The sequence below is a fragment of the Staurois parvus genome, unplaced genomic scaffold (genome assembly GCF_062004578.1).
Source record: "Staurois parvus isolate SC_StPar_1 unplaced genomic scaffold, SC_StPar_1.0 ptg000052l, whole genome shotgun sequence".
NCBI classification, from domain to species: domain Eukaryota; kingdom Metazoa; phylum Chordata; class Amphibia; order Anura; family Ranidae; genus Staurois; species Staurois parvus.
This window is the reverse complement of record NW_028317848.1, coordinates 4,331,450-4,342,500: the sequence shown is the minus strand read 5'-3', so window position 1 is coordinate 4,342,500 and position 11,051 is coordinate 4,331,450. Positions and strand designations below refer to the sequence as shown.

Genomic DNA, 11,051 nt, shown 5'->3' with positions numbered 1-11,051 from the left:
TTCTGCTTGTGAACAATATGGAAGGCATTCCCTTCAACATCCATTCTAAATGAGGGTCTGGTACAGATTGTAAGGGGGGAGTAAGGCCCATAAAAAAAGAATGTTGTGGGTTTCCCTCTAAAACTACATACCAGACCTTTATCATTGATAAGTGTTTGGTATTTTAAAGGGAAGCTGTCTGCATAAACTCCTATACTCGAGCCCTATTCAAACCCATTAGGCTTTATGCCTATGCAAAGTGATTTGTTCTAGTCCTTAGTCCCTATTAAATATGATAAAAGTTGAGATCCAGGAATGCAACCATTTTGCAAAATGTTCTAGCATACTATGAGTTAAGTCCAATGAGGCACCTGCCACCTCATAGATGTTTTTCTTTAACCACTTGACAACGAGCTATAACCAAATGATGGCTACAGCGCAGTTGTCCAGTTCTGGGAAGGCGTCATATGACGTCCTCCCAGAACACAAACCTGCGTGCTCCCAGTGGTGCGCACCAGGTGCTGTCTGTGATCAGTGTGTCGTACGGACACAGCTGATTACATTCAAGGTAAAAGGACAATCACAGCGGCCTTTTACCACGTGATCAGCTGTGTCCAATGACACAGCTAATCACAAAGTAAATACAGATGCTGGTTATCAGCAGCACTTTCCTCACACTGTCACAGCGTGAGGAAAGTACTGCCGATAACCGGAAAATGTCACAGAGAACACCGGCACTGATCATCAGGGCACTGATCAGTGAACCAAAAATCATATACAGTGTCAAGCTCCACTGACAAGTACAATAAAGAGTTAAAAAAAAAAAATTTTTAATAGTGAAATTAAATCAATCCAACAAATTGAATGTGATAATGCAGTCACGCTTCTGCTGCAAAAATGTCCTTAGTCAATCTGTGACTTTGACATTCCTTTTAGTGATGTGATAGGAAATGATTTTGCGTGCATTCCACCAATCATAAAATTGTGTACTACCATTACCCTGTTATGTCTTTAAAAACTTCAATAAAACTAAAATTGTGTACACCTTCACCGCCTGTGCTCTCACCTGGCATATATGAACAAACCGTTAAGTAAAGTCATATAGGGCTTGTGTCCCTTTAATTGGACTTGGAGATGGATGGGATTATCCCTCTTCACAGTTAGGGGTCTCCTTACTTCCTTAGGACTCTTCCTCTATTGGTGTAAGTGCCATAAAGAGTAATAAAGAATATAGTGCCTTTTTATCCTCTTTTTAAAACATTTATTAAATAAATTAGTGCACTCACATGTAATACATGTTAAAATCACTTTAAAACATTGAAAATTCAATCCACAGTGTGCTTTTGAAAACTGAAGTATACTTTCTGTGTGTTGCCTTTAAGCATCGTGATGTCAGAGCCCCTCCCTGACGTCACGACACTTAAAGGCAACACACAGCAAGTGTATATGATTTTTGGTTCACTATAACACATTAGTATGAGTGTGTAGAGCGTCTTGTTTCAATTTCATTCATATTTTTATTGTAACTTTTATTTGAATTAGCATTTTCCCAATATTGATTTCATACACTAAGAATACCTTTTAACAACGTATTATTATTATTATATACAGGATTTATATAGCGCCAACGGTTTGCTCAGCACTTTACATTATAGTGGGAGACAATATAGTTCAATACAAGAGGAATTTGAAGGCTCTGCTCCTTGGAGCTTACAATCTAGGAGGGAGGGGTGAATGGTACAATAGGTAATAACTGTGGAGCATGGAGTGGTTGGAAGAGTAGAGGATTACAGTATTAGCAGAGGGTGGGATAGGCTTCCCTGAAGAGAGAGGTTTTCAATGATCGCCTAAAAGTAGGTAGAGTAGGCGATAGTCTGGTAGATTGGGGTAGGGAGTTCCAGAGGATGGGTGACGCCCTGGAGAAGTCTTGGAGGTGAGCATGGGAGTAGGAGATGAGGGAGCTAGAGAGTAGGAGGTCTTGCAAGGAGCGGAGAGTACGGTTAGGGTGATATTTAGAGACAAGATTGGTTATGTAAATTGGGGCAGTGTTGTAGCTCACAAGACCCCACGATTTAGTACTGATTATTAGTGCAGCCCCAAAAGTGCCCAGCAGTGGCGCCCATCAGTGCCCAGCAGTGGCGCCCATCAGTGCCCAGCAGTGGCGCTGATCAGTGTCCATCATTGCCGCCTATCAGTTCCCATCAGTGCTGCATATTAGTTCAGCATCATCAGTGCCTCCTCATTAAGTCCCACCTGTGCCAACTCCTCATTGCAGCCTATCAGTACCACCTCATCATTGCCCCATCAGTGCTGCCTCATCAACACACATCAGTGAAGGAGAAAATGTACCTGTTTGAAAAATTTTATAATAGAAACAAAGAAAAAATGATTTTTTCATTTATAGTGCAAAACATAAAAAAACCCAGTGGCGATTAAATACCACCAAAAAAAAGCTCTATTTTTGTGTGAAAAAATGGTAAACATTTCATATGGGTACAGTGTTGCATGACCGTGCAATTGTCATTCAAAGTGAAACAGCGCTGAAAGCTAAAAAATTGTCCTGGTTAGGAAGGGGGTAAAAGTGCCCGGTAGAGAAGTGGTTAATTGACAGATCATCAGAGCTCTGACTGCAGGGACACTGTGTTTTTAACACACAGCATAACAATTGCATGCTACTCTGCAACCTCAGGAGCTGAGACCAGAGGGCCCCGCATCAGAGAGTGGGAAGCATAATGACACAAGCATAATGACACTACTGGCACTCACACAAAATGCAAACCAAAAGACTGTAATCAAATCGAATGAAACAGGTGTGGTTTCACCTTGGATAACCCATAGTGCTCTTGCAATCCTTTGTATAATAAATGCTTGTAAAACAAAGATTGTGTGTGTGTGCGCGCGCCTATATTAGTTAATTAAAGACACAAATATAATGCCACATGCTAACTGGGGATTTACTTCTGTGCTTCTGATCCTGCCATCTTTGTATATCCCAAGAAGCACAAGTGCAGTAGCCAGTCAGTCTATGACAGGTTGAGATACATTGTGGCTGGATGCCAGTGGTACTTGTGTTTAGGGCCCTGTGCTTCAGGGATGTATGCCCAGAATTTAAAAAAAATCAGCATTCTGGGCATACATCCCTGAACTCAATACCATGTCCAGCCTTGTCCTGGCGCAGTGTTTTTCAGTCTTTCATAGACTTTGAGAGACTGCAGGCAGCTGGGCTGGATGCTGTAACTGTGCGTCCTGAGCACAAAAATTCCAGGATTGAACATACAGGGGCTTAAGGCTCAGTGTGCATATGGCCTAAAGCATCAGTTTACTAAATATATAAACCTCCAAAAACTATTTAAATTTGATTACATTATTGTGGTTTGCCTTTTAAAGTATCCTTCAGAAACCTAATTGGGAGGTTACATAATAAGGCATAGATAATGTGCAGGAATGTTCAATAGCATCCAATTACCAGTCATCCTTTATTGCTTCAGTTGCAATTCTAAAATCTGATTGGATGCCCCCATTAAATAAATCTCAGAGATTCCGCTCTCTCCTGGCTCTCGTCCTACCTATCACAACGCTCCTTCAGCGTTATCTATAACGCTACCACCTCCCCCTCACTCCCCCTCTCTGTTGGGTTCCCTCAAGGCTCTGTCCTCGGGCCCCTTCTCTTCTCCTTCTACACCTCCTCCCTTGGCCAACTCATACACTCTCACGGCTTCAACTACCACCTCTATGCCAACAACAAGCAAATCTATCTCTCGACCCCTCGCCTCACCCCCTCAGTCTCCGCGCGAATCACAAACCTACTGAACGACATATCAGATTGGATGTCGCTCCACTTCCTTTAACTGAACCTCTCCAAAACCGAGCTCCTAGTCTTCCCCCCAGCCTGCACACCACCCCCCACTGACTTCTCCATCACGTCCAAGAATGCCACCATCAGGCCCGCCCCGCAGGCCAGAGTACTTGGTGTCATTCTTGACTCCAACCTATCCTTCCAGCCCCAAGTCCAATCACTAACAAACTCATGCAGACTCCACCTCCGCAACATCGCCAAAATCCGCACATTCCTAACCCCATAAACCACTAAGCAGCTCATCCACTCCCTCATCATATCACAACTTGATCACTGCAACTCCCTCCTCACTGGCCTGCCTCGCCATAGGCTATCCCCGCTTCAGTCGATCCTGAATACGGCTGCCAGACTCATCCACCTTACCAACCGCTCTGTTTCTGCCACCCCCCTCTGCCAATCCCTCCACTGGCTTCCGATTGCCCAACAGATCAAGTTCAAAATCCTAAAACTGACATACAAAGCTGTTCATCATACTGCCCCAAACTACATCACCAACCTAATATCCAAGTATCACCCAACACGCACTCTCCGCTCCTCACAAGACCGCCTCCTCTCTAGTTCCCTGGTCTCCTCCTCCCATGCCCGCCTCCAGGGCGTCACTGATCCTCTGAAACTCCCTACCCCAATCCATCAGACTATCACCTACTCTCCTCTCCTTTAGGCGCACCCTGAAAACCCACGTCTTCAGGGAAGCCTACCCCACCCCCTGCTAATTGCCGACCTCCTCCACTCCTCCTACCACTCCATCCCCCACAGCTATTTCCTCCTGTACCACTATCCCCTCCCTCCTAGATTGTAAGCTCCAAGGAGCAGGGCCCTCAAACCCCTTGTGTATCTCATTGTATTGTCGCATGTAATGTACAGCGCTGAGCGAACTGTTGGTGCTTTATAAATACTGTATTATAATAATAATAATAATCTCTTACAAAATAGTTAGCAAAGCTATTCAGCTAGTATGCTGAATCAAGAGAGATCAACAATTTGCTTAACTGTATAATGAAATGAATTTATATGTAAAATACTCTATTAGTATACTGTTTAATGAAAAAGATTCTATTCTAATTTACTGTCTTGGTTTTCATTTTGGGAATGTCTTGCAGCCCTCACACAGGATGGCAGGATTACCAGAATGGTGTTCCCAAGATCCCTACTGCATGTATTACAATAGAAGATGCTGAAATGATGGCTCGAATGGCGTCACGCGGTGTCAAAATAGTGGTGCAGCTGAAAATGGGAGCTATCCAGCATCCTGATGCGGATTCCTTTAATACAGTGGCAGAGATTGTTGGGAGTAAATATCCAGAACAGGTATGTGATAGAGGAAACTGGGGTTAAGTTGTGACAATCAATATTCACAAGGATAATGTAACATAACTGGTACACACTGAAAGCACAGCTCCATTAAATAACTTTTTTAAGTTTTGGAAAGAGTGGGAAAGATTGGGGTATGATTTGTAGATGATTGGGGAGATTTCTCCTCACTTTCTGCCCTGACCTCTTCAAACTGAACATAACCTGCCCTAAATTATTTATAAGTTAATAACAGTATTGAATTGCAAGTACCCTTTTGAGGCTGTAACTACTCTTGTTACTCTTTGAATTGATTGCTGTGTGCTGTTCGAGCCTAGGCCCAGTCTGTACGCGAAAACTCTCTTTCTACTCAAGTCAAGATGAAGCCCCATGCTCATCCACAAAGTGCCTGCAACACAGCACTTTTGTTACCTTAGAAGTATTTTGGACTAGATTGGGTTCACTTTAAAATGCACTACAATACATTATTAAAGAAAACCTGAAGTCTGGAAGCTGTGTACAAAAAAAGGTAGGCAGATGACAAAATTGAATTGCTATTGTTGTCTGTTGGCTCCCTACAGCTGATCTTTCCCCCTTTCTGGCCTACCATGCCTTGTTCTGCACTCTAGAGACTGTAGGGTTGATTCACTTAAGGCAAATAGGCTGTTCAACGTGCAAGGGATTTTGCACTTTGCAATGACATTTTCCTATAGTTTAGTGAATGTGAGGAAGCTGTGCTCTTACACCATTCAATTACATGCAAGTAAAAATACTGTTTTTTTTTTTCTTTTTCTTTTTTTTGTATGTGGGAAGTTGTGGGAAGCACATACCCATAGAATGAATGGCATAGAAGCTGGGAGATTTTTGCAGTACAAATCGTCAGTTACAGCTTCCTTTCCATCAAGGAGACCTATACAGTAGTGACTTCACCAAATTTCTCTTCCAATCTCATGAGACTAGCAGTCACATACAACAGTGTCTGCCACACAACAGATTTACAGCTATGAGATTTAATGGAGAAGTTCACCTTTAAAAATAAATAAATAGATGCACATCTTTTTTTCAGGTAACAAAAAATGTGCATTTATTTTTTTTTTTACTTGGAGCCTGTAAAGCATTGCACCTGCGATCAGCAAATTGTGAACGCCATGCAGGACTCCTGCAGACTTGTCAGTGTATCTGTCTGTTTGTACTTTGTACAGGCACTCAGATACGCAATGACTGGAAGAGACAATGAACTACCACAGCACTCAACAGCACCGTGGTAGTTCATTGAGAACTACAAGCCGACAGCTGTAAAGAGTGCCAGTGCTTGTAGTTTCCCATTCACAGAACTCTGTGAATAAATGACATGACTGGGTGGACGGACCGCTATTTTTTAAATAGTGACAACTAGCAGGAGTCCTGGCAAGCAGTGCTCACAGCAGTGGGAACATTTTACATGTTCCACCCTAAAAATGGGTGAACATGTCCTTTAAGGCACAGGAATACCTAAGCACACTCACATTTCAGGTAGTGCATTGGTAATTTTCAGGAAAAATTCAGGACAAAAGGTAGATTTTTCCAGGTAGTTCTTAAGCACAATTAACATTTTTAGATGTTCTGCGTATGGTAGTAAATCTTCTTTTGAATTCAGGTCCCCTTTAAATGCTTGCAGAATATTATCATTAAGATGGATTTAATAAAGACTAGCAAAGTGTATCCTTGCATGGCACATGCACAGATATAAACATCATCTTTTAATTAAGTCTGTGTAATTATTTAACAAGAATCTCTACGTCTTAAAGCTTTGTTAGGTTAGAGTTTATCAGTCTAGCTCCATTCACAGCAGCATTATATGCACTTTCAGGAACACTTGGTAAAGCTGTAAATACCTTTGGAGTGACACATTGAATTGACATTCTGTTCCAAGATTGATGCTTTCAGGATGTCTTCACAGAAAGGATATGGATATCTGCCGTGTTTTGCTTCGATGTACCTGTCAATTTCTCTGTCCAGCACACATACTGGATATCCTCATCAAACAAATTCTTAAGAAATCCAACAGAGCACAAGCAATAAAGTGATACAGGGAGCCATGATCTGGCTAGCATTGCTCTCTACTCAAACAATGTATTTTTTTAGGGTCTGTGTTGAATGAGAGCCATGCATCATCTCTGAGCTAAGTGTAATAATATCTGACAGGCTACAGCTAGAGTTCTTACAGTTTTGCTTTGGAGACATCTGGCAGAAATACTTTAGGATAACATTTGTGATAAGTGTAGACTGTCCTGCTGGATCTAGGATGTGCTTCATGTGTCCTTGAATGAGACGTGCATCACAAGTGGGAAATGCTCTATATTTGTCTCTATACATATACTGAAGCAATTATCAGAGACGCCGGTCCTGTCTGAATTTTTGAGTCAAAAGTTCAGCATCTGTCTGTTTTTTGATGACATATTTAGTGTTGGAGATTCTTTATTAATTTTATTTTAGTCTCACTTGAAAACCTACATGGATTTGGAATAATAATGATCCCTGAAGTGGACACAGCAGTCTTTGTTTTTCTTTTTTCTTTTTTTTTTTTTATTGTCGGGTGGATGCTTGTATTACCTGGTGATCCGGCTAGTAATTCTGTTATTTTTCAATTTCTTTTAAGGCTACATTCAGATTGGTGATTTAGGGTGGTGTGAACGAGAGCGGCAAGAATCTTCTGATTCCTGCTGCTGCTCTGAGCGGCTAGGTGCCGCCCCCCCCCCTACACACACACGCACGCACGCGCGCTCCATGCGGCCTCCAGCGACCTGTCATTATAGTGAAGGGGGACCTAGCCGTTCAGAGCCGCAGTAGGAACCTGAAGATCCCTGCTGCTATAATTCACACCAGCCTAAATCGCTGATGTGAATGTAGTCTAACAGACCAAGCTGTTCGACAAAAGTGGCAGTTAGAGAGTCAAGACAAACCATTTAACATTTAACCATTATGTTTCAGCCATAAGTGAAAACCTCTATCCCAAGAGGAAAAAACTATTGCTGTAACTGCCTAAAAAGTGTTATATGGAAATAGGATTTCATTTGTTAGTCACTTATGTAGCAACCATCTAAATTTACTAGTCTATCTAACACTACTCTTTCCACAGTGGTGTATTACTGGCCAAATCACCAGATGAAAATAAAGGAAAAACAGCCTAAAAAAAGAAACCCACTTTACTATTAAATTGTTGCCTTTGGGTTTCATCTCTCACATCTGTGTACCATTTAGGACCAGATACATATTTTAAAATTCTGTCACGTTTATTCTGCAATTATTTTGCAATTATTTAGTGTATGTAAACCCTAACAATGACCTTCTCTTATTTGCTCCACTTTGGTCTGTTAAATATACCATTGGAAGCAATCTGATATATATGTTTGGTAAGTGGAAAAAAAACAAACGGTTACTCTTGTAAGAAATTCAGAGCTGTCCTGTATAAACTGCCTATGTTATCTTCAAGACACTGTTTAACTCTCCCTATTCATTTCATAGGCTATAGGATAAGTAGCTTTTATGTGGTAAAAATCTGAGGGCAGGAGTGGTTGAGTAGCTTAGCAAAAGACAATAGGTGGGCGGACAACATTCAGCCCTGTGTTGTCAGGGCTTAGATCCTGAGTGCATTTCTACAAGAACTATGGGTATTTTCTGTACTTGAAGGGTCTTTAAAGGTATAAGACAAGGGAAATGTTCAGGAATATAGAGTAATGGTAAGGAAAAGACCAATTGCTCTATCAGTTCTGCTACTTTTTGAAGTCTGTTCCAAACAACAGCCATTTTTTCTGTAAAATTAGACTGATTAATCTGAACTGTCCTCTTGCTAGTTTGAGGTTATGTCCCCCAGTTCTCATGCTTGATATTGAAAATACTGTTGTCCTGAACCATATTTAAACCCTTAATGTATTTGAAGGTTTCAGTCATGTCCCTGCTCCCTTCTTTCCTCAGTATTGTATATACTAAGTTTCTGAAGTCTCTTATAATGTTTTATCCCTCATACCTTTCACCATATTTGTTCCCGATCTTTTAACTTGCTCTGTCTTATCAATATATTTTTGTTAGTGGGGCCTCCAGAATTGGACTGAGTATTCTAAATGTGGTTCAACTAAATATAAATGTCTGCTCTCTCAAACGAGTGGAGCAGTCCAGGCACAACTGCAAAAAGACAAACAGGTCAAGTTTATTAAACAATTAATAAAAGTGTACTCACAAACAATAAAAATATTGTATATCAAGTAGCAGCTTTTGGTACAATGAGTAATGAAACCCAGTGGACCCTCAGACAAAAGGGAGGTGTCTTCCAGGAGCCAAAGAATGGTTTACGCATTTCGAGGGCAACCCTTTTCCTCAGAGCCAGGAATCATAACTATATAAGGGAATCAGGACTTCCTTCCACCTGCTGGTGATCCCTCTAGTGATAAGATCTGTAATAGGAGATTCAGGACTTCCTTCCACCTGCTAATGATCCCTCTGGAAATAAGATCCACAGTAGGAGAATCAGGACCATCTTCCTCATGTGGTAATTCCTCTAGTGATACACCCCAGTTTATTTGCTTTCCCCACTGCCTAGCCACACAGTTTGATTATATTTTAATTATCTACAAAAAGCATCCTCACATCTTTTTCCTCTGTAGCTCTGGACAACACTGTACACTTGTTTTTTCTTCTTTAAAGTGTTATTAATCCCAGTTTGTTTTTTGGCCACATTTCCATTTCCCTTTTATTTCCATTCATTTTTGGAACTGTCTCTTCTTTCCATTGACCAGTGTTCATTTTAAAGCAAGTGTTATGATAGATGACAGGTACACATACTTTATTTTAAAACTTGTCAAGTTTATAATGACATTAAACTAATTTTCTGGTACAAAGTATGGCAGGTATTTACAAATGAAATAAAGATACTAAACAAACTCCAAAAAGAATTAGAAAGAAAAAGTTTGGATATTAATGATGATAAAACTAGAATTAAAAATAAGCAGTAAAATTGCAGTTTGGGAGAGGAAGGCATGAAGATTATAATCTGAGCTGATTTGTTTTAACTAAGGGTAAACAAAGTGTTAGATAGGAACACATGTAAAATTATTTTTTTATACTTGTTTTAATTAAAGTCATTTGCAAATTAAAGATCATTCCTCTGATCTACACATGAATGAAACAAAGTAAGCGCCGTATAACAATATAGTTTTTACATACTATTTCTCAGTGAAGGTTCCAAACATTGTCCTAAGGCTCCATTCACACCTAAGCATTCGCAGAAAGCGTGAACAATTTGTGTTGTGCTTGCATTGCTATTCATTGTTATGGTATCCCAAACTTTGCAAGGAGGCTTGCTTTTGCATGCATTAAAACATGTGACATTCAGTGACCAAAAAGGTGCAGGAGCTTCTTTGGCTCAATTGTCATGCATAGGGCAGCTCATTGAAATGATTGGTTTGCCCTATGCCTGTACCGTAAAAATGCATAAAAAAAACCAAAAGTGCATGCGTAAAAAGCATACAAAAATGCGTGTTCATGAGACACTAGGTGTGAACCTAGCCTCATACAGAGAAAGTAAAAAAAGTAGGTGGGTTGTGCCAAGTAAGGGCAGCAGAGTAGCATCCTTGGAACTTTGTTACCCCCACAGTCCAGGGCCCCCACCATAGCCTCAGAGGATAAATGCTATAGGGGCTTGTTTGGGTCAGCATAGCCAGCTTGAATTTATAAAACCCTGAAATCTTTAGAAGAAAACAGAAGAAATCAATGAGGACAGGGGAAAGAGAGACAGTCTGCAAGCAGTTCCTTTTATATGACAAACGGCATCCCAGATTTGTTTTAGGTGCACATCATCCTTGCTATTTGATAAAATGGCACTATATTCAGTTCTTAATATATATTAGGTTTTTCAAGTTCATTTTCTTCAAACAGGCATGTTTAAAATTGG

The 11,051-nt window shown here is 40.7% G+C and overlaps 1 protein-coding gene across 3 annotated transcripts in view; it reads left to right on the top strand.

The window, feature by feature from the left end:
• Positions 1–11,051, top strand: part of CPQ (carboxypeptidase Q) — a 586,146-nt gene that overhangs the window by 218,110 nt on the left and 356,985 nt on the right. For all 3 annotated transcript variants that reach the window (XM_089666608.1, XM_089666616.1, XM_089666624.1), the window contains exon 4: positions 4,936–5,143. In XM_089666608.1, coding sequence (XP_089522734.1) covers positions 4,936–5,143 — 208 coding nt within the window. The remainder of the gene's footprint in view (positions 1–4,935; positions 5,144–11,051) is intronic.